Source organism: Gekko japonicus, unplaced genomic scaffold (assembly GCF_001447785.1).
Source record: "Gekko japonicus isolate JY-2015 unplaced genomic scaffold, Gekko_japonicus_V1.1 scaffold772, whole genome shotgun sequence".
NCBI lineage: Eukaryota > Metazoa > Chordata > Lepidosauria > Squamata > Gekkonidae > Gekko > Gekko japonicus.
In genome coordinates, this window is record NW_015177031.1 from 343,156 (window position 1) to 367,422 (window position 24,267).

At 44.8% G+C, this 24,267-nt stretch overlaps 1 protein-coding gene across 3 annotated transcripts in view; it reads left to right on the forward strand.

The window, feature by feature from the left end:
- The window catches only part of SECISBP2L (SECIS binding protein 2-like), a 58,137-nt gene extending 44,886 nt beyond the window's left edge, over window positions 1-13,251 (forward strand). For all 3 annotated transcript variants that reach the window (XM_015427937.1, XM_015427939.1, XM_015427938.1), the window contains 6 exons: window positions 577-709; window positions 3,421-3,583; window positions 4,721-4,941; window positions 5,903-6,057; window positions 8,852-9,068; window positions 9,533-13,251. In XM_015427937.1, coding sequence (XP_015283423.1) covers window positions 577-709; window positions 3,421-3,583; window positions 4,721-4,941; window positions 5,903-6,057; window positions 8,852-9,068; window positions 9,533-10,230 — 1,587 coding nt within the window. In that variant the 3' untranslated portion in view covers window positions 10,231-13,251. The remainder of the gene's footprint in view (window positions 1-576; window positions 710-3,420; window positions 3,584-4,720; window positions 4,942-5,902; window positions 6,058-8,851; window positions 9,069-9,532) is intronic.
- The last annotated feature ends 11,016 nt before the right edge of the window (window positions 13,252-24,267 follow it).

The window sequence follows — 24,267 nt, forward strand, 5'->3', positions numbered from 1 at the left end:
GAACCTGAAAAAGTTGTCCCTCTTGTCTGTTGTTTTAAAAAAGGTTTGTCAGATACCTGGTACTTGCTATATTCATTAATTACAAATGTTTTTTCATACCTTTCTGTATGTTTAAAAAGGTCATCGTTTGGAGAAATTTCCTGTCTTTAAAAACCTTCTGGTTATAAGACAGCGTTGGCTTGATTTTAAATATGGTGGTAATTTGTACATAATTCCCCCCCCCTTTCAAAAAATTCTTGGTATCCTTTCTGTCAGTTTCCGCAAAAATGGTCATCAATATATATAATTTATTTCCTGCTCTTACATGGGATCTTTCATCCACATGCCTTGTTTCAGCAATGCTGTAGCAAGCAGTTGTTCCCAGACCACTGGCTGCATCCCTCCATGAGCGTTTCTTTAAAAAGTGCACAACAAAACTAGTTGCTCTTTTAGGGCTTGTACCGTGAACAGAGAGGTTTCTATATGAAATCTGGAACTTTTTTCCAATGAAGAAAGAGGTATTTAGTTGCAGAAGGAGTCAATAATTATAACTTCCTAATTGATGGAAATCCTTTTGTTTTCATTTGTCCTTTTAAGATTATCTTGAAAGAGAGAGAAGAGAAGAAAGGACGCTTGTCTGTTGACCAGAACCTTCTGGGTGCTGATGAAGAACAAGAGGTACCTGTGGACCTGACTGCCAACCCGTCCGAAGATCTAGCATCTCAAGAAGGTCAGAACCATAAAGATGAGCCTGAAATGTGAGAGCCAGTGCAGGGTAGTGGTTAAAAGTGTTCAACTAGTATCTGGAAGACCCAGATCCGAATCCCTACTTGTGCCATGGTAGCTTGCTGGGTGACCTTGGGCCAGTCACACACTCTCAGCCTAACCTGCCTCACAGGGCTATTGTGAGGATAAAATGGAAGAGAGGAGAATGATGTAAGCCGCTTCGGAGAGCCAGTTTGGTGTAGTGGTTAAGTGTGCGGACTCTAATCTGGGAGAACCGGGTTTGATTCCCCACTCCTCCACTTGCACCTGCTGATGTGACCTTGGGTCAGTCACAAGCTCTGGCACAGCTGTTCTTGAAAAGAGCAGTTTCTGTCAAGAGCTCTCTCAGCCCCATCTACCTCACAGGGTGTCTGTTGTGGGGAGGGGAAGGGAAAGGAGTTTGTAAGCCGCTCTGAGACTCCCAAGTGAAGGGCGGGGTATAAATCCAATCTCTTCTCTTCTTCTTCTTTGTTTCCCCACTGGGGAGAAAGGCAGGATATACATGAATTAAATAAACAAATAAGCTTGGAGTCAAAATAATGTTCTGGAGAGACATAAGTGTTACATGCTCTTTTTTTTGTAACATTAAACAAGAGTTCAGATGAAATTGCTCTGGGCCTCCATTTGTTTATGAGTATGGAGCTGCGGTGGCTCAAGTGGTTAAGATGCTGAACTGCAGGCTGTGGAAGGTCAGTAGTTCAGCAGTTCGAGACCCAGGTGCCGCATGACGGAGTGAGCTCCCGTCTCTAGTTCCAGCTCCTGCCATCCTAGCAGTTCGAAAGCAAGAAATTGCAAGTAGATAAATAGGTACCACTTCGGTGGGAAGGTAACAGCCTTCCGTGCGCCTTGGTGTTTAGTCATGCTGGCCACATGACCACGGAAACGTCTTCGGACAGCGCTGGCTCTTCGGCTTTGAAACGGAGATGAGCACCGCAACCCTAGAGTCGGATTTGACTGGCTTTCGAGCAAGGGAACCTTTACCTTTACCTTTATGGTAGGGTTGCCAGCCCCCAGGTCCAGGCAGGGGTTTCCCCGGTCCTGGGGGCTACAATCCGCCCCCGGCCAGCTGGCTGCCAGGGGAAGCCCCACCCCCAAGCTGCAGCCACCCCTCCCCCTCCCTGCTAAAAGATTTAAAAGGCTTCAGCTGATCTTGGGGGGGGCATATGGCCCACCAACCAGCTGGAGGGCCCTTTAAATCTTTTAGCAGGAAGGGAGAGGAGTGGCCATGGCTCAGGGGCATCCCCGCCCACCACTGGAATGCCCCCAAATCCCCCCCCAGATCGACAAAGGGACCTGGCAACCCTAGAATATGGATCTGAACTGTTTTTCCCCTCATGCTTTGTAGACCTACAAGGCTTGTGCCTCATTTTCATTGTAAATTGGAAGTGAACAGTGAACCAGAAATAGTCTCCATTTCAAAAAATTTCCCTTTGCTTCCTAGTGTTTGGAAACAGGAATTTTTTGGGGGAGGGGTCCTTTAGCCCTTCTAATATGCTCACCTCTGAATCCCACTTAATGGCTTTTAACAGACAGATGATCATTAGTGGCTGTTGTTGGCAGCAAGGGCCAGTGTTTCCTCAGCGTTTGGAGGCAGCCACCTTCCGGGAGCACACACCTACCAGTGTGCTGAGGCTGGGGGGTGGTGACAGCAGTGGAACCCCCTGGCAGTCTACACAGTACTGCTCCAGACCATCCTGTGGCTTTTGGGAATAGTTTCTTTCTTTTCTTTTTTTAGGGGAGGAGGGAGTTACGGCAGTTGGGTGCAGGCATCAAAGCCTTGTTCAGAGGATTAACCACAAAATGGCCCTCCGGATTCCAGCCTGTGTGTTTAAAAATTGTTTTGAAAGCTGAAGCTAGTTGTTAGTTAATGTAGTTCGAGTTGCAGAATGTTGGCAGGTGTAAATGCTTACCTAACAGAATAGGTGCCCTACTGGATCAAACCAGTGGTCTGTGCAGTCCAGTATCCTGTTCCACAAATGGGACAGCCAGTTGTCCAAGAAGGCCAACAAACCAAGCATTGAGGCCAAGGCCTTTCTCTGATTGCTTGTAGAACTGGTATTCAGAAGCTGGTTGCCTTGGGATGTGGAGGTGCCCTTTAGTCATTACGGCTAAAGGGATGGACCTCTTCCTTATCAGTCTGCCTTAATCCCTTTTAATCTCCACCTTCTCAAATCTCAGGTATGGCACTGGTTGGCAAAGAGTTAGATCCATCCACTCCTAGGGTTGAATAATTACAGTGGTTGTCAAAGGAATGAGGAATAGAGATGCTTTGGGAAATGCAGCGGGTTAAACACAGATTTTGATTATTCAGATAAGCCTTGTAGATGGTGAGAATCCTTTAAGAAAATTGAAGCTGGACTTTGTTAATTTTAGTGAATACTCTGTGTGTGTTAGAACTGCGAACTGCCTGGAGAGAAACTGACCTGTCCCCTATATAGAGGCAATGGGATTTTATTTGCCAGGTGATATTGTTACTTTCCTGCCAAGAAAAGCTTCAGCTCTCCATTTCCACACATAAAACCTCTATTAAAAAGGAGAGTTTTCTCCAGATCTGTTGGCCACTGTGGTTTTTGTGTAAAATACATAAAGGGAAAATACCCAGTGATGTTCCGGTGACCTGAAAAGTGTGTTTCTGTAATATAACAGTTGTTTGTGATGTTTTTCCCTCTATTGCAGAAACTGGCTTGAGTATGCCCAGTGACGCCTCGCTCTCCCCAGCAAGCCAGAACTCTCCCTATTGCATGACTCCAGTTTCCCAAGGATCTCCTGCCAGTTCAGGGATAGGGAGTCCAATGGCATCTTCAACCATAACCAAAATTCACAGCAAGAGATTCAGAGAGTAAGAACATCTTTCGTTTTTTGTAAATGCATATACTTTGCGGGATATGGTTCCGTTAAATGTTTTTAACCAGGTTTAATTGCACCAAAAAAATGAAGTTTGGGCCATCCGTGATGGTAGGGAGGGGTTACACACACCCCAGTGCTACATATCAGCTCTGTCAGTGCTGAGCGTAGCATGCCACAGAAGGGAGAGTAGGTTCATTTTTATTAAGGTCCCTGCAGAACAATTATCCCTTCCCTCCCTCACTCACTCACTGTGTGCCTCACTTACATCACAATGTTTGTTGTAAGGATAGATTAGATGAAAGAATCACCAAGTATACTCTTTGGAGGAAGATGGGGAGTGGGGAATGTGGTATAGTAATATTTCTTTACAAAAAACAGCATTACAGGAACTATCAATGTACCACATGCTATAAGAGAGCACAAATAAGGTCACAGGCCAGTCTGACCAATTGGGAAACTTGCTTTCTGTTGTGGCCAATGTTCCCTCTAAGCTGTGGGGTCTTGTGAGCAAAAATTCTACTTTGTGAGCTTCTGGCATTAAAGTGGTGAGTGAGCAATTTGGCTACTCCATAAATTAGTTTGCTCTGGAGCCCTCCTTTCTGAGTTAAGACAAAAATGTGTGAGCTGGAGGCTAAAAAACTGTGAGCTAGCTCACACTAACTCAGCTTAGAGGAAACACTGGTTGTGGCATATTTTCTGCTTCTGTGAAGTGTGTGTGCCTGTGCTTGATGCATTCTAGAACATGTCGCTTTATTTCAGGGATGCTAGCCTGATGCTACCACAACATCAGGCAAACATCTGGTGTTCTCATCTTTTTTTGGTGGAGGTGGGAGGGAGGAATTGGCTTGAATGTCTTTTCATTTCTCTAGGAGGCGCTGAGCACTTGCTTCCCAGTTACTCGGCTAGTTAACATACCATAATTTATAGTGGCTATTCAGTACACTTAAAGTGCCAGAGCACTTTAATATGAGCTTTTCATTTTCTTACAGAGTAAAGGTGCCAAGGTACCTTCAGAATATTAAGGCCCCCCCCCAAAAAAAAAAAAACCCCAACTCCTGTACAGAAGTTAGTAAGAGCCCTTGAGCTTGGTTGCAGTGTGCTTTACTGTGTGCTTTCTCCAAATGGACAGGTACTGTAATCAAGTCCTAAGTAAAGAAATAGATGAGTGTGTGACTCTCCTGTTGCAAGAGCTTGTCAGCTTCCAAGAACACATTTACCAAAAAGACCCCATGAGAGCAAAGGCAAAGAGGAGGCTTGTGATGGGTCTGCGAGAGGTGACTAAACATATGAAGCTCAACAAGATCAAGTGTGTCATCATTTCTCCCAACTGTGAAAAAATCCAATCAAAAGGTATTAAATTTGCAGCATGACCCTTGTCACATGTGCCCTGATGAGGATGTGTCTAGTTGGGTTAGGTAGCAATCTTGATCCTGTCCTTGTATCAAACAGCATACAAGGACATGTGTGTAGAATGCTGTGTGCTGTGAGAACCTTGATCTGGTGATAACAAATTGGTTCATTTATAGTTTTAAAAAATTATATTCACTCCTTTTCTGATTGCTTGTGTAATACATTTTTAAAATCACAAAATAATCCAGCCCCCCTCCAAATGAGGTTCCACTATGAAACACTTATTGCAGTTAATAATCGAAACGAGAACTTATGCAGAGGGTACCCTCCACTTCCATAGAACAACTGGCTTACTCAAAAGCTGCTTAAAACAAAATAGTCTTGCAAACTCCCATAATGCAGAAAGTGAAGTGAGTTCCCTCACCTCCCAGCAAAGCATTCCAGAGAGAGGGAGCTACCAGTGAAAGTTAAAATAACTGGTTTGTAATTTTGTTTTATGCACACAGCATCTTAAAACCAGCAGAGTATTTTTTTTAATTTCCTGTTCCTGTGCTAACTGGACATTTAGATGGTTTGTTTGAATTATGGATTTTGATTCTGTTTTGTATGGGGGATGCCTCCTAGGCAATTTAATCCATTATACATCAAGAAATCTGGGTTTGTTACAGAGGGTACACTTGATATGGATCCGAATCTGATCCCAGCTTCCTAATAACATGGATTTTAAGACATGTGTGTTTACTTTTTTAAAAAAGGTGTTAAAAGGCATAATCTGTGAAGAGCTTCCTAGTTGGTACTGTATTGTATGGACTACATACACACAATTTCTGTTCTGTTACGTAAGAAATGATTAGTTTGACTTGTGTAATTTGAGGGAAAATTTAAAATTTAGCAAACTTTGGTTAGCTGTGAGTGTTTCAAGCTTCGTCTCCTTCCCTTCTTTTCTTTGGCATGCACCCAGGTGGACTGGATGAAGCCCTGTATAATGTAATAGCTATGGCTCGGGAGCAGGAAATCCCTTTTGTCTTTGCTCTTGGGCGTAAAGCTCTCGGCCGCTGTGTGAACAAGCTAGTTCCAGTGAGTGTGGTGGGAATCTTCAATTACACTGGTGCTGAGGTAAGAGCATCCCATGTTAACAATTTTTGGTCTTTCAGAGCTTCGGTACCACTTTTGATCATGTCTGAGAACATGTCCTCCTCTGCTTATCCGTTTAAAGAATTTCTGCCCCACATAAGTTCCCAAAAAGGGGCCCACAGCAGCTTACAACGTGTTTAAAAGCAGTCACACAATAGCAACAGGAGAAACACAGTCCAGCTGAAATAACATTTGATGCTTATAGTCTGTTTTTAAAATGGCTCATCTCACTTACCCCTCTTCAAAAATTTAGCATACACTTCCCCACCCACTCCAGTCTTTGCCTTGCACTACAGTAGATATTCTTTTGAAGTATAGGATTGTATTTTTTTAATTAAAAAAAATTCCAGCTCCTAAAACAGAGATCCAGTATTTGACACTTACTGCTCCAGTTACTAAGCCCAAATAGAACCACTTCCACAGAACAGCTGGCATCCCTGAAGGCTGCTCAGAACAAAACAGTCTTAAAACCTTCCCTAAACTCATGGAAGGAAGTGGCTTGTCTGTCTATGTGACATAGCAGAACGTCACAAGAATGCATCAGTGCCTGTCAAAGCCTCAATAAACAAGGACCAGGAGCTTAAGGGAAGGTTCCTGCACTCAAAGGAGCAGTGGCACGACAATCCAAAATTGCAAGACAAGGCTTTTTACATATATTTTGCAAGAAGGGAATAAGTTTGCAGAGGCAGCTGCCTAATAACAAGTCACCAAAATTATTACCTGTCCTTAAGCACCTGAATATCCACATCCAATATTCAATGGCTATCTCTTTTTTGTTCTAAAAATGGATTAGACCCCAAGATGACTTGGCATACATGGAAAGTGTCCTCTGTGTGTGGAAAAGTGGTTTTACACTTGAGCAAAAAAGTGAGATTCTGTTGAGTCATGTTCTTCAGACATGCAAAACTGCTATAGAGTGATGACTGTTACAGCATTGTGTGAACCAGGGGTGTTGAACTCAGCTGGATCTTCAAGTTCAAGTTCAAAACCTTTATTGGCATAGATCATAATCATACAGTCGCCATTCAGTTCATGGATTTGACACACAGCTTCCTCATTATAAGGCAGTTACAGAACCTGGCAACCGCTTCAATAACCGCTATATTTTGTGAAGCCAATAAACGATACAACCTTCTGTCATCGGATTGCTTGGCATCATTCTTAAGAATATTTTCTAGATAGGCTTCCCGAATGTCATCATACAAACTACAATAGAGGGATACATAGGGCTGGATCTTACATAAATGGGACTTTGTCGGGCCAGGCCATGTTTGTCATAAAATGTAATACCAGGTAGTGGAGATAAAAGGACATAGACAAACACAATTAAAGATGCAGTGCAGCACTGGGCTAATGCCCCCATACTGCCTGGAGTGGGGAGCAAACCCCTTCCCCAGCCTGCTCTCATGGTCAGTACTCTGAGCCTAGGACCCAGGGGGAAACATGAAATGGCTGGGCATTGCAAGCGCCCCCCCGGGTCTATTCAGAGTGGTAGTGGTTCTCCAGGGTCTCAGTTTGAAGTCTTTCTCATAATAAGCCGCAGCCCGGTCCTTTTAACTGGAGGTGCCAGGGATAGACCCAGCTGGCTCCTTAGCTCAATGAACACAAGAGAAAAGCCTCCACCCGGAAGCACAACATTTGCAGCCAAGCCCCCTCCCTCAGCAAACTTTAGTGAATAAAGAACTCTAGCAGACCCACGTGGGCACAGGAGAAGCCAGCGAAGATGAGGGATGTTTGGCAGCTCAGCCGTCTGCTCTCTCTACTCAGAGGCTGGACACACAGAGGCAGGGGAGGGGGGAGAAAAGAGAGCCATGGGACAGATGTTTGACACCCCTGGTGTGAACTTTCAAGCAAGAGCTTATATGAGCTGTGCTAAAAAGCTATTTTCCTTTTGCTCCTGGTTAAGAGTGCGGATTATAATCTGGGAGAACAGGGTTTGAATCCCCACTCCTCCATATGCAGCTGCTGGTGACCTTGGGTCAGTCACGTTCTCTCAGAGCTTCTCTCTCAAGAGTAGTCCTCAAAAGAGATCTCAGCTCCACCTACCTCACAGGGTTGTGGGGAGGGGAAGGAAAGGAGATTGTTAGCCTCTCTGAGTGAAGGGTGGGGTATAAATCCAATCTCTTCTTCTTTGGGTCTAACCCAATATAATTGAATGCTAGTTACAAGAGTCAGTAACGTTAATTTTCATTTAAATCTAAATAATGTTTAGATGTTTGACACCCCTGGAGTTCTCTGCAATTCTCTCACATGACAAGTGTTAATGTATATGATGGCAATTTATTTAACAAGAAGGACTCTTCATCTAACCGTGTGCAAGGATTCTGCTTCCCAAGTTTCACTGGTCAAATTCAGATTAAAATAAGTTCCTTTGCTTTCATTCTATCACTGTTTTAATCACTTGAGTGGTGCAGAACTGGAATGAATTTTGCTCATTCAGTATTATTCAGTTCTTCATCCCTAAAAATCATACACAGAGTTGTTCTACGCTCTTTGCATCTTCTGCCGTGCTGTCCTTCTTCAGTGTGCTGTTCCTCCCCTGAGCTCAGTTCATGATCCTTGTGGATCTCTGTCTATCAGAATGGGCTGCTGCCATTGCTATTATCTTCTCACAGTCTATTGTGATGTAGTATTTTGTTGCAGGATGGGAAAAGGGGGTCAAGGGCAAGTGAGTTATCTCAAATTTCGTGGCCCCTTGGCCCCTTAACACATAGTCAGGATTTGAAGTACGTTTTGAGTAATTCTTAATCACATCATGGATCTCTTTGTCTTCTAGAACCTCTTCAACAAATTAGTGTCACTAACGGAAGAGGCCAGGCAGGCCTACCGAGACATGGTTGCAGCCATGGAGCAAGAGCAGGAGGAGGCCTTGAAGAACATTAAGAAAGTGCCCCACCACATGGGCCATTCTCGGAACCCTTCCGCAGCAAGCGCCATTTCGTTCTGCAGTGTTATTTCTGAGCCCATCTCAGAAGTGAATGAAAAGGAGTATGGTGAGCATATTTCTTCACGGAAGTTGTTTTCTTCCTCCCCATGCCATGTAATTCAGTTCAGACAGCTGTCTCATATGCTATGTAACCTCTCTGTCTGATCACGGAAGGAAGTGATGTGGTTCAGGGCCAGTGTTGAGGGTTGGCATCTTTGGTCTCCTGCCCATGCCGCAGGAGGGGACTCCACTGACTCCTGGAGCTGCTGCTGCTGCTGCTTCTCACTACCTGCTTGCAGGGCCCTTTTTGAAAGAACGAGCAGCCGGGAGAAGGAGAGCCACTATTGCCAGACTCTTAAGTCTGCATTTAATTGATTGAGGTGTGGAATGTGAGAGGTAGCAAGGGGGGGGGGGAGTACACTGTAGGCAGCTTGCTCAAGCCCACCCCCCAGGTTTGTGTGTGTGTTTGAGAACCTCTTTTAAAATTACATTCATTCTGAACGTCACCTTCTCAAATTTTGATCCTGGCAGAAACCAATTGGAGGAACATGGTGGAAACATCTGATGGCTTAGAAACCTCTGAGAATGAAAGAGAGGCCTGTTGTAAGGTCACTGCTCCAGAAAAACCTGGCAACCCTGCGGTGGTGGTGGCAGAGGCAGAGGCAAATTCCACCATGGCAACAACTGCTAATAAACAGCTCTCTCTAGCCACAGTCGGGATTGCCTCAGTCATGATTCATGGGAAAGGACTGGGTGGGAAAGAGGAGGTGAAGCCAGACGATCTGGAATGGGCCTCTCAGCAGAGCACAGACACGGGGTCCTTGGACGGCAGTTGCAGGGATATTTTGAACTCCTCTATGACCAGTACAACCAGTACTCTTGTCCCAGGAATGCTTGAGGAAGAAGAGGATGAGGAAGAGGAGGACGAAGATGACTATGCTCATGAACCTATATCTGAGGAAGTCCAGCTCAACAGCAGAATTGAATCTTGGGTCTCTGAGACCCAACGGACTATGGAAACACTCCAGCTTGGGAAGAGCCTCAGTAGTGCAGAGGATGATAATGTCGAGCAAAGTGAGGAGGAAGAACTAGAAACCCCCGAGCAAGTCGACTCGGTCATCGACAGTGAAGAATGGACGACGGATAAACAGACGTGTAAATCCCAGCAGAAGCCTGCCACCTGCGGGTCTTTGGATACCAAGCGTACTGACTCTAACTATATACCATAAAACACAAGCACAAACTCAGGAAACTAATATTTTAAAAATTTAACTGTTGTAAGGATTTGCAGCCATGGCTTTGCGTGCTTCATCTCAGCGTTTTGCACTGTGTCATGTATAATATGCATATTTAATTCACAACATAAGTATTTTTTTGTAGCTGTCTTTACTACTTTTTCCATTATGAACCTACAGTGTATGTGTGTTCAAGGAATATCTCTGTCTCCCAGAAAGGAGGATGTGTGTGGGAACTGTCAATAGGTAAACCATTTAGCTATGTTTTTTGTGTTCAAGAATACTACTTTACAAATTACCGTTATGCAAAATTCTCAGACTATTAACTTAAGCCTGGCAACAGTGACCGATATTCGCTTTGTCATTTATATCATATCTTGGAAGTGTTTTGCCCTATATCATAATGTACCAGAACAGAACAAACTTGTTGGCAGGCAGGGATAAGTATGTCTGTTAGCAGACTGATCTTGCTTACAGAACAGTTAGAAAAATGACTAGCTGATGTGCTTCTACATCATTACAGGGTTTTCCACTGGCCTCTGAGAATATTTATGTGCTTGAGAAGTAACACTCTTGAGATGTTGTTTGTAACCTGCTTAAAGCCCATTTGGTAAGGCATTCTGGGAAAGATATTGACTACTTTTAATATTGTCACTCTGTCAGCAAGGACCACAGTGAGGGGACCCAATCACCACAGCAACTTTAGGGAGATTTTTTTCTTCATTCAGCCAATATCTGTTCTTTACTTACCTCAGGAATGTGAATGCATTTTCATAAATGGTATGTAAATATGAAAACAAAGTTGAAGAATTGGATCCTGACTCTTCAGCAGACAGTGAAGTAGATGCGGTGGCTAAGTTTAGAAGTGGGGAAAAGAAGAATTGGGGGGGGGCAGTTGTGTGTTAGCATGATCAGGCCTGACCATGTCTTGCTTTGGGATCATCTGTAAGAATTTTTTGGTTCTTAAGAGTGTGGACTCTTCCATTCTGTTGCATTGCACACTCCAAAGAAACAGATTTTCAAAATGTTAAGAGGTAGAAGTGATTCAGTGAGGGGGGGGGTGTCTTCATTAATTTAAGGGGAAGACACTTCAGGCTTCTTTATGCTGCTCTTAATATTAACGTACTGAGAATGGAAGATCTAGTTTCTGCATGCTTTGAGTTTTCCAGCTTGGCTCTGTAATAAGCATCAATGCAAGTACCCCTGGTAAGCTGCATGAACTTTAATATGGTGAATGTGGGGTTGTTGTTTTTTTATTCATTAGTAGTGCAAAACCACACACTTTATAAAGTTTGGAACTTCCAGTAAGAAAAAAAAATCACACTTAGTCCTCCTGTTCACCTAACTATTTGGGACCAAACGTTTTAAGCATTTCCAAAACTAGCTTTTTATATTGTACAGGGGGGGAAATCAGACACAGTGTCTTATAGAGCTTGATACCATCACAAAATGTGGGGAAATGTAGCAGAAAAAACCCCAAGTGTGTTAAATAGTTCTTGGGCACACGCTGAGCAGGAAGAAGTCTTGAGTTTTGAAATGACTGTGTACATCCTGTTGCTCTGTCTGGGCGTTTACAAATTAGTCTCTTCCCCCCGCTCACTGCCTTTTTGGAAGCTAATAACTCAAACACCTGTTACTTAATTTGGTACTTTTAAAATACAATCTGAACCTAGATTGTGTTAAGATGCTCAGCAGTTACATAAAGGAAAGAATAGTACAGCCAGCTTGTTGGTTATTGACTAATAAAAGGTTCCAAGGTCTGTAAGAGAAGTCTGTTACTACACAGTTTGTTACTTGGAACCCTCATTCCCACCCCAAGTTGCAGCAAATCTCTTTGGGGTAAACAGGACATTAGTCAACGAAGCTATCCTCCATTCTGGTAAGTAGCCACAGCTCACCAGTTGGGAATAAATGAGATTTCATGCATGTATGTGCGGAGAATGTTTGTTTATATTCCATATTAAGAAACATTTTCCAGTTTTGTGCAGTGAGGGGTGTGTGTGTACGTATATGTATTGTCTCCTCTAATAGTGTCTAAGTTCCATTTCTTTTGTTATCTTAAATGCCAAGGTAGTTTTGTGTGTTATGTAGTACAATTTCTATACTGGCACAGACAGTTAAGTTCTTCCACACTGAAAGAAGGCTGTTTCTGCTGTCGTTAACTGGGTACAATTTTTAGGACAAGTTCAGCAAATATTTATTCTTAAATACCCTGTTTAGTGAACTTTATTAGAGGTAATGTTGGAAGTAGGGGGCTGTGGGAGAAAGATGGGACAACACGTTAGGTGATCATTAAAATTAATTGCTTGAGGTGAGTGGTTAGGAAAGTATTTATAAATCTCTTGTATTTTGTATAATTTTTTCCATGGAAAGCAGAAACACAAAGTAGGCCTGAAGCACAAAGGCTTTGGATAGTCAGACAAGAGAGTGGCATCTATAGGCTTTTACAAAATTACAGTGTGACTTCAAGATGGCCAATGAACCCTGTGGAATCTGTTTCCCCTCCCCTGTTATAAATTTTAGTGTATTTAACAGATTGAAAGCTTGGATCAGTGATTTGTTGTATTTGACCACTGTTTTTAAAAAGGAAAAAAGAAGATATCCTTTGGCTTAATGCCCTTGTATGAATTCTGAACACGACACACGGGAGAAAACTTGGGATGTTCTTTGGGAGGATGTATGTACACAGTGTTTTTGAGTCCAGTTTTTAACTGGACAGTTGTTAAATTTTAGTAGCATGTGGGCAAAAAGTATTGTTTGGAGAAGCTGCTGTTTGCTGAAATTGTCACAGTGTTTTGGAGTTTTTTTTAATTTTTGAAGTTGTGCCAACTAATCAAGATATTTAAGTCAATTTACCAGATTTTAATCACTAATTCAATATATAGCTTTTTAAAAAGTAACAGCCATACATGGAAATTGTACAGCTTTCTACCCAGTCCTAGCACACAGAAATAGTAAGAAAATGGCTACTTAAATCAATTAACAATTTAAAGAAAAGTTCAATGGAACTGGCACAGCCCAATTAATGTTCATATGTGGTTAGTGTATCATTTTTAAGAAGAGACTGTAATAAAGTAATGTCTGTTAATCTTTGATACCTTTATGTTTGTAGTAACAAAACTTAAATTTAAAATAGAAAATCATTATGAATTGTACCATAAAGAGATTGCCTGTCTCCCTTTACTTTTATGAAGGATAATTGTTCGATCATACCTTTTTTTGAGTAATAACAGCTTTTTGCACTATGTAAATACTAGTGGGGGGGTTCTTCCATAATGAATAAAAAAAACTATTTAAGAAAAATAGTGTGGTGGTGCTTTGTCCATCTGGTTAGATTCAGTATTGTGGTGGACTTATAGGGGAACCTCCAGGCAGCTTTTTAAATTGTCAGAAATTCCACGTGGGCCGAATGCACCCTATAGTGCAGGGGTGGCAAAACTTGCTTAACGTAAGAGCCACAGAGAATAAACATTGGATGTTTGAGAGCCACAAGACATGAACAAATATTACACATGTTTTTATGGGAAAATATGCAAAGTTGCTTTTTATTAACAATAAATGAGACTGCCAAAAATAAAAACCAAAGGGGTAAAAACAGATATTGATAATTATTTGTCCAATGATATTTGTTTGCTAATGATATTTATATTTATTTGTCTAAGAGAGAAAGAGGTGGAAAGAAGAATTAAAGAGGTAGAAAGAAAGAAACAACATAAATAGATGGAGGAGGGAGGGAGGCAGAAGAAAGAAAAAGCAAATAGATGGGGAGGAAGGAATTGAAAGAGAGAAAAAGCAAATAGATGGGAAGGAAGGGGAAAAGAGAAAAAGCAAATAGATGGGGGAGGAAGAGAAAGAAAGAAACAAAACAAATAGATGGGGAGAGTGGGGGAGGAAGGATGGAAGGGAGGTGGAAAGAAGAGAGAAACAGAAATATGTGAAAAGGAAGAAGCAGAAAGAAAGCAAATAAATGGGGAGGGACTGAGGAAGAGAGAAGTGGAAAGAAAGCAATTTTAAATGTGTTCTACACCCCCCCCCCCCCATGCCAGCCAGCTGGGAGAAGAGAGAGACAGATGCCTTCTCCAAGCCAGCAGGTGGAGCTGTGCGGCAGGGGCTTGGAGAATGCCTTTATATTTAAATGTGTTCTCCAAGCCCCCACTACCATGCCGGCTTGGAGAAGGGATTTAAAGAGACAAATACCTTCTCCAAGCCAAGACAGCTGGTCGGTGTGGCAGTGGGTCAGGGCCTGGAGAACACACTTAAAGTTAGATGGGGATGGAGGAGAGAAAGATAAGAAAAAATCAAATAGATGGGAGGGAGAGGTGAAAAGAACGCAGCTTTAACTTTAAATGCGTCCTCCAAGCCCCCCCCCCTTGACTAGTTTGGTTTGGAGAAAGGATTTAAAGAGAAATGCCTTCTCCAAGGCAGCGGCTTTGAGAACACATTTAAAGTTGGTTGCTTTCTCTGTTCCCCCCAACTGAAGCCTACTCAGGGAGGAGAGCACTGGCTGGGGAAGGGAAGACTGATTGGGGAGGCATGCCTCCTCTTCACTTCCCCAGCTGCCCTGCAGGGAGCTGCACAGTATGTGTGAAAGAGCCACATGCGGCTCCTGAGTCGCAGTTTGGCCACCCCTGCTATAGTGCTTTTGCATCTACTGGTGTTCATCATCGACTTGTGCAGTCCCAAGTGGGGACTGTGCATGTTGGAGAGGTTCTTACAGATAAAAGCCTCCAGGGTTGCTGCACGCCAGAGCCAGGAATGTGTTCCTGCCCAGGGACCATGTGCTCCACACAGCAGCACACCCACCCTCAGTTCCTCTTTGGCTGCTGAAGGAGAAGGTTGTCTTTTTGGAGTCTCCAGTCTTTCACATTGGTAAGGAATTGCTTCCCCAGTTTGCTGGGGTTGTTCTGAGTTTGTACCTTGGCTCAGAAAGCCCTTTTCAAAAAAATGCACCCTTTGTGGGGTGAAGATGACCCAAACCAGCAAACATGACCTATGTCTGTTTTGTTTGGCTGAAGGGCACAACATCCCCACATGTAAGGCCTGCCAACACTTCACCCCCAAAGTTCGAGGGGATAGGGCATCAAAACTCAAAGTTCGGGGGGATAGGGCATCAAAACTCAAAGCATTGGAGCCCCTCATCCAAGTTGGTCGTGGAAATATTGTCCATTGCTGCATCCGCGGAATTGACGCAGGCAGCTCCACCTCCTGGATTCAGGTCACAATTGGTCCAGTCTGGGTCATGTTCCTCTTTGGCTCATTGCCCCCCATTCAAGCTACCAGCTGTGAGGGTGAAGACCAAGTCCAAGGATAAGGACAAATTCAAATTGCGTCTCAACAACACGCTCCTGTCCACATTCCTGAGCCTACTCCAACTCTTCAGGAGAATCCTAGGACTCTGTCCCTGGGTCCAAGATTCCCTCTAGTTTCAATCTCTGATGGGGACGTAGAAGCAGGCTTACCAGTGAATCAAGTCCCACGTGACTCTGAACTAGAGCAAATGACAATAGTTCCATGGTCTCAACCGTCTATGGGTTGGTCGTTGCACCCGTACATGATGTCTCCAGGTTATCTGGAAGACTGGAGTGACAACTCTGCTCATTCCAGGGATGCAAATTTATATTCCTACTCTCATCAGGTTTCCTCATATTCGCCTTCAGCGACGGTTTCATGTAGGTCTTGCTCTCCTGTACCTGCTGTGAGGGGAGAGGATGCTGCTATCAAATCGAATGGATCCGACACTACGTTGAACCAAGTACAGACTAGAAGGTGGGCGAGCCCTCCCCAGTCTCTCCCACGGAAGACCTCCATACGTATGGGGAACAGATGATCTGTATGGCCCAGTCCCTTGAAACAGAAATCGTTACTTCCAAACACAGACCAAAGGACAAGATACTGAATCCCCTTTATTCAGAGTCCCTGGACACTAGTGTGTTCCTGGTGTTAGAAGGGCTTTGAGGACCTCACACAGGAACTGTGGTAAAAGCCTACATCTAGAAGAGTGGAACATTTTCACAGAATCAAGGAGCAGGCCCGTAGCTACAGTGGGGCATTTTGAGGAATCCCCCAGCCCCCCAACTCTCTGGGCCACCTGGGGGACTCCCCACAGCCACCCCTTCCCCAAGCGCAGCTTGCTTCCCTGCGTAGGCAAGCAAACTACAAACGCTGCAAAAGTGAGTTTTAATTTTTTTATTTTATTTTTTATTTTGTGATGTCAGTTCCCCCCGACTTATTTAAAGCCACCCCCCCCCCATTATAAAATCCTGGCTACAGCCCTGAGAAGGAGCCTTTTAACTGTTTAACATCTCATTCTCCACCATCTTCTCTGGTGACAGAGGAAATGTAACCTAAAAGCCATCAGGCTTACCACTCCACTCCCACAGATAGAAAAGAAAGCTTGATGTCCTTGGACAGAAATTATATTCTTCTGCACTTGGTTTTCTATCAGCTTTTCTTGTGGGAGAGGCTTTTGCTGTTCCTGGAGCTTTTGCCTGAGGACAAGCAACCTCTTGCTAAGGTCCTGCATACTGAGGCCATCAAACTCCCCAAGCAGCAGATTAATGCAGGTCGGCATTCTGCGGATTCTGCAGCACACACCGTGGTGAGTTCTATCATACTCAGACGCCACACTTGATTATGGTCAACTGTGTTGCCTGCAGAGACTAAGTACAAGATTGAGGACTTAACTTTCAAGGGTTCAACGCTTTTCTTTACTAGGACTGACAAGACGCTGTTCCTGATAAAGCAGCTAAGTCATTGAGGTGACACAACTGGGCCCGTCCCAATTCAAGCAGAGGCCATTTGTATGGCAGCCCTGGCACCCTTACCAGAGGGACTACTGCTATGCTAACCCTTTGGGGTCCCAGTATTCTACCTCTAAGATGTTTACCCCACAACAGGGTTATCAGAGGCATAAGCATTTCAGCCAACCTTGGTTGACCCAACAACTGCTCCCTCCTAGAGAGGTAGCCCCATCCCAAAAATCTTCCTTCTGATTAGGAGTGGTCATCTCTGCTAAGTCTGGAGACAGGCTAGCTCAGTTTTATGCTGCCTAGGAGGTGATTACTTCCAATGAGTGGGTTTTATCCATAGTTAGATTAGGTTATAGATTAGAATTTGAGTTGGTTCCTCCATGTTCCTTGCCCCTGGGAGTATGTAGCCAGGCAGCACTGGGTCTGTCTCAGGCTTTACTCACTCTAATTGACAAGGGTGTGATTGAGGAGGTGTCTGAGTCCCGGGCACCTGAGGGGTTTTTTCTCCTGGATGTTTCTGGCCAATTTAGACACATTTTGGACCTCGGAAGCTTGAATGTTTTTCTTTCAATTCCTACAATTTTACAGTTATTATACTTCAACTGTTGATTTATTGTCATTGACTTGAAAGATGCTTACTTTCACGTTTCCATCCATCTTCAACACCGCAAATTCCTATGCCTTTCTTGTGGGATGCGAGTGTTCCAGTGTACTGTTTTGCCTTTTGGTTTGGCCACAGCACCCAGGGAATTTTCGAAGTGTTTAGCCCCAGTGATTGCCTATCTTCATTTGCAAGGTTGCCATATATTCCCTTACTTGGATGATTGGCTGCTGGTGGTGGACTCCAAAGACCAATCATTGAGGCATTGCTCCCTAGTTTTGGTGACCTGCTAATGACTGACTCACTGTGAATTGGGAGAAGTCCCATTTAGTCCTGTTCCAGAGGGTACAATTTATAGGGGCCACATTGGATTCCATAGCGGGAAAGGGTTTCTCCCCCCCCCCCCAACAGTGCAAACCATTGCTGTTTTAGTTAGTTTAGACTGAACCGGTTCCAATCGGGTTGGAAAACCCTTTGCCTTTTGGCGGGGGGGTATACAGCTTCAGTGATGGCAGTTTTTTAATTACATCTTTATTAGTACTTCGGACAAAAACAAAACATAACATAACATACGTAAACACAAATTTGAATTCCAAGGTATAATACACATCTTTGCTATAAACAATAGTGCCTTCACATCCAATTATAGATATATCTAGTGAATTATACATTTTTCTGTAGCCAGCTGTAAAACGTAAGCCAAATATTATCAAATACATCATCATCCTTCCCCCGGAGCTTCATTGTGAGATTGTCCAAGTCGGCTACTTCTGTCACTTTAACTACAAATTCCTCTCTAGACGGTATGTCTTCCTGTTTCCAGTACTTTGCAAATAAAAAGTGATGGCAGTTTTGTCCCTTGCCAGGTGTCACAGGCAGCGGCTAGGAAGGTTCACTACTGGCTGCCACCACTCTGGTATGGGTCTTCTTGGCAGGGTTACTGGCTTAGTCAGTCAGGGGCCAAGGGGATTGCCTTCCTTGGGTTCTCCTGTTGCAATTCTGTATTTTACTGTTTGTTTGTTTTGCTGCAAAGAGTGGGCAAACTGGGCTTGAATTCAGGGGTGTACTAAAAGGAATGACTGGATTGCCTACTGGAAACAATGGAAGAGGCTTGAAGGCCCATTGGAGATATTGGGAGCCCGGAATGCCAACTGACTTAGATGGGCTCCTGGTGTAAGTCAGCCTATGCTGAGTGATGGCTCAGATTTCTCAGACAAAGAGCTACCAGCTAGCAGTGTTCCCTCTAGGCTGAGTTAGTGTGAGCTAGCTCACAGTTTTTTAGCTTCCAGCTCACACATTTTTGTCTTAGCTCAGGAAGGATGGCTCCAGAGCAAACTAATTTATACAGTAGATCGCTCACTCACAACTTTAATGCCAGTAGCTCACAAAGTAGAATTTTGCTCACAAGACTCCACAGCTTAGAGGTAGCATTGCCTGCTAACCCTGAGCTAGTAATTGAACAGTCAGCTGCAGCTGGCTATGTGCCCGAAGGAGAACAGCAAGAGATCAGGTTACCAGCTGATCAGGAGTCACAGCCTACACCTTGTAGCTCTGAAGCAGTAAACAAGTCTTCAGCAGCCACTCCCAGCCCACCTAGCTCACCCACACCCTTGCAGCGCCAACGCTGTCAAAGTCGCTTAAGAGTTGCAAGAAAGTACAATAAGTGTAAGAGTCATGGCCCATCGTCAGCTGTCAATTGAAGAGACGAATGAGTAGATTCAGGATGGCTGCCAAGGAATTGGCTTGGAGTTTAGCTCATTAACACTTGGCTATAAATTCAGCTGGGAGAAGCAGCAGTTTGTGGATACAAGTACACTTTGCCACTGAGCCACCAACCTTACTGCTACCGGACATCTGTAACCTTGAACTGGACCTGACAACCAGCTTTTCTAGAACCCCTGACCTTGGACTGGACTTGGACTTGCTGCCTGGAACTCCTTGACCCTAGACTGGACTTTGATAAACCTGCTCTCTGGAATCATTTGGACTGGTCTTTAGTTACTCTTTGCAACCTTGCTGTGACCTTCCCTGCTGGACCCCAGCCCATGCGTCCTGGGGAAGCTACATCAATACAGCTCCACTGAAATACAATGCAACACAAAAAAAGTTATGAAGAAAATGCGGAATCGATTTTCCTTAATATCTCTGGACCCAGATAGACTACTCTGGGACTGGAATGTCAGCCCCTGGAAACAGAATCTGTGCTCTAGGACTGGAATGACAGGTTGCAGAGTGGGATGACAGCCCCTGGGAGAAGCAGAAGCATTCTGGTACTGGCATGACGGGGTGTAGAGTGGAATCACAGCCCCTGGGAGTAGCAGAAGTGTTCTGGGACTGGAATGGCAGGGCCCAAAGTGAAATGATGGTCCATAGCAAGAAAATCAGTGCTCTGGGACTGGAGTGGCAGCTTCCTTGACACAAGATTGTATCTGGCTCCTCTCCACCATGTTATCTCCCCCCCCCATATGTTGCATGTTTCCAGTCCAACCTTTCCCCACCACCACATCACCTGCTCCCATGTGATGATAAATGCCAGGCAAGCCACACAGAGAGTGCACAGCAGCACAATGGGTTGCCAGTGATCGTGGCATTCATAAGACAACCTCAAGGTGGAGCCTGGCCAGGTAGGACAGACAGCAGGCTGGGTGGGTTAACCTGACCAGTCATCACACCGCAGATAGAGGGCAGGTGCGGTGGGCCCAGGGAAACACCACCACTTGAAGCGGTCCTTGACTGCCCCCCCCCCCGGCTCCTGTTCCTACTCCCAATGGTGTCTGTACAGGAGTAACCCACTTGGAGAGGGAATACTTGTCCCTCCCTTCTTGACCCTTGGGGCGAATCTCCTTTGGCCGGTCAAGTTCTCTGTGCCTACCACCGAAATTTGTTTTCAGCAGGTGAACCAAGGGAGATGCAGCCACCTGCAACAGTGTGAGGGGCTCCCTTGCTGGTCAGGAGGGCCAGCTCTGCCCGGTATACCTTGTCAGGGAGGTGGGAGGGTGGGCCTGGGGAGACACAGCCACCCGCCATTATGTATTTGGCACCCGGGCTGGGGCAGGGCGGGGTTTTTTGCCTTGCCCAGTAATCATGTTGCCCATAGAGGGAGGATGGGCCTGGGGAGGCAGCGCCACCTGCAACACTGCAGGTGGCTCCTGGGGTGGGGAGGGAGGGTTGGCCCTGCCCAGAGGTCATTTCGGGGGGGAACGCGGGGGATCGCAGTTCCCCCAGGTGAGGTGCAGGGGACGGGGCCCACGACAAAGCCCCACCCCTTCTTCCGGCCGCCCCCTTCTTCCAGCCTCATTCTGTTGCAGAAGGAGGAAGAAGCAGGAGGGTAAGTTGGCGTCCTCCCCCTCTGCCTGGCCGAGGCCACTCCACGTGGCCTCCGCAAGGACTCCCAGCCCCATCCAGGAGCTTCCCCGAGGTAGCTGTGTTAGTCTGTTGCTGCAAAATAGTTCAAGAGTTCAAATAGCACCTTTAAGACTAACACTGAGTGGTGGGTGTGGCCTTATGACACACTTCCGGTGATGTCAGGGGGTGTGGCATATGCTAATGAGTTATGCTAATGAGTTCCCCTAGCTCTTTTTCTACGAAATGACCCCTGCTGCCTATTGATTTGTTTATTTAATTTTTAGGCTGCCCTTCCCTGCAAGCAGGGCTCAGGACAGCTTGCAAAAGAAAGGAACGTATTGTCCGTATGGCTGGCCCGTATGGTGAGGGAGAGTGGGCCCAGGAAGATAAAGCCAGCCTCTCTGGGGGTGGCTCCCAGGCCCCAGGCAGGGTGTGTTTGCCTTGCCCAGCAGTCACTGTGTCAGTAGCGGGTGGAAACAGCCACCTGCAAGCATGCAGATGGCTCCCAGGCCCCAGGCGGGGCCAGAGGGATGAACCTGCCCAGTGATCACTTTGACAGTCCGCAGAGGGGGGGGGCTGGATGGAAGGAGACACCCTCCAGTGTGCGGGTGGTTCCCAGGCCTGGGTGGGGTGGGCGGGTTTGTCCTACCCAGTGATTACATTTTCAGTTGGACAGAGAGTGGTCTGGTGACTGGTCTACACACTCTTGAACCCATGCCTGACATCTCTAAAAAGCACTTTCCTGGAGGCACCTTGTTTGGCCATCCATAACTTGGACCCCACAAATCCAACCCACATGTAACTTGTGGGGCATGTGGAGGGGCATCCCGGGGAGGTATGCTGCGAGTTGGGTGCCTCCAGCTCACCCAGGCTCTAGTTTCCAGATTCCACTTATCCCAGGATATTATTTTGCCTGTCTTTTTTCCTACACCAATCTCTGAAAATGAGCAATTGTTGCACTCCCTAGATGTTAGAAGGGCTTGATTATTTTGCCTTAAAAGAACCATGGAGTTCCAAAGGTATAGAACACCCTTTGTATGTTTTGCTGGTCCTAATAGAGGGAAGAGGGTTTGGGGTTTCTGCTGTGGATAAAAGCTGGGTATCGATATGTAAATAAATAACATTCCTGGCTTCTTGAAACCCTGTGACAAGCCACTCAGAACTTAGGTACTTTCCTCTGTTGGCCGTTTTAGAGTTCTCTGTTTCCGATATAAAGAAGTTGGTTTTAGTTTGAAGTAGCAAGCACAGGTGGCTGATCAGTCTACTTGAACATTAGGGAAACTGCCTTCTTATATTTATTGGATGTTCAATAGCAAACTGAAACAAAGGCTTCATACATCTGATCAGTTATGAAGAGCCTATGGCCAATTTTTTCTTCCTGTGAGGAAATCTGAAACCACTCAAAAATTAATTTTTCTGAATGAGTAAAATTAAGCATATGCACACATCATGTGAACTCAAGAGTGCTCAGCTTCCTCCTGAGCAGAGAGGAGGTGTAGTAGGCATGATGGGATCCTGTTTGTATATCACTGAGCCAATTCAGACATGCACCATGTTGTCTGTGTAGGATTACTGGCAGCAGAACAGCTGAGTGCAGTACTTCTAAGTGTGGAGTGATGCAGTTTTTATCTGTGGTGTTCTTCAGTGCCTCATTCACACATGCAAGCCATTGCTCAAAATTGGAATTACCAAGCAAAAAAAAATGCACGTCTGAATGAGGTAACTGAGATGCATCCAATCTAGAAGGTAGAATTTTGCAATAAATATTTAGCATGAACTCTGTTGCCCTAGAATGCATGCTTATTGGGGATGAGGATAAGCACTTCAGTATCTCTGTGTGTGAATATATATATGTTAATATATATGTGAATATTCATGGTGACTATATGTGAATATTCATGGTGACTGTATGTGAATATTTATGGTAACCAAAACTTTAGAAAGATGCCCATTATTAATACTTTCCTGAGACTCTTTCTTGCATGAAGGCAAATTGAGGAAATGAATCCTGCTTCCTGAAGCTATTGTTATCATAGCACTGTTCCTGTTTCGGATCCCTTGGAGGGGGTGTCTCAAAGCAGTTGAACATTATACACCTGTGGCTGTCTCCCAGTCTTCTGAGGAGTCTTGAGTAATGTAATGAGCTGTTCATATGGGGGTAGTTAAAAGGTGCTTATTTCAGGGCTAAACATCTATTGGTATCAATGGTTTAAGTCCTATTCTATCTGATTTCGGATCTCCCAGTTTGTATACCAGCTTACCATTAGGTTGGCATTCCACTCAAGTACCTTTTTTGTTGGGTGATTATAATGGAGATCAGCATTGCTTTGCATACAGAGTTAGAGGAGAGAGAGGTCTCACTCAAGCATTGTGACCCATACTGATGGACTTGGGCCTTTTTCCTGCTCTGCTACCCAGTTTTCTCCATGGAGATGATGAGGCTTGAATGTGGGCTTTTGCACAGAGTCAGGCATATATTCTGCCACAGAACTATGACACCTATTTCTTTCCTTACTTCCTTTCAGTATTGCAACATTTTGCAGCATCAAGGTAAGGAATCAAATTCAAGTGGGAGCTTAAATATGGAGATATTTTCATATGCAAGAGGGATAAAGAGCAGGTAAGAAAAACCTGCCCCCAAGAGCAATGGCAGAAAAAAGGAAGTGCTTAAGAAATGCTAGGGAAGACTTATGAACAGAAATAAACAGCTTTAAAATGGGATTAGATTTATGGAGGAGAAGTCTATCAATGACTACTAGGGGATAAAGAGCAGGTAAGAAAAACCTGCCCCCAAGAGCAATGGCAGAAAAAAGGAAGTGCTTAAGAAATGCTAGGGAAGACTTATGAACAGAAATAAACAGCTTTAAAATGGGATTAGATTTATGGAGGAGAAGTCTATCAATGACTACTAGTCATGGTGACTGAAAAGTATGCAAACAGAGAGTGATTTCAGCAAAGCGTACTTTATTCTATCCGGAACAAGACGACTTTGGCTGGCTCGCAGGCCGGAGTATATTCCCCGAGAAACCGCCACCCAAAACACACACACACTTCCCAATAGGTTATTTACAGCGGCCGAGAGTCCCATTGGCTCTCGGCCAGGAACCTAGCCCCCTGATTGGAGCGGGCTAGGATCCGCATAGTCCATTGTCTCTTGGAGTGAAGCTCGACGTTTGTCTCTGGACTTGTCTGGACATGTCTGGACTTGATACACCACAGTGACTGAAGGGAACCTTCACATTCAGAGTCACTAAACCTCTGAATCCCAGAACCAGGAGGCAACATCAAGGGAAGGCCCTGTTGTTGGTCCTCCAGAGGAACTGGCTGGCCACTGTG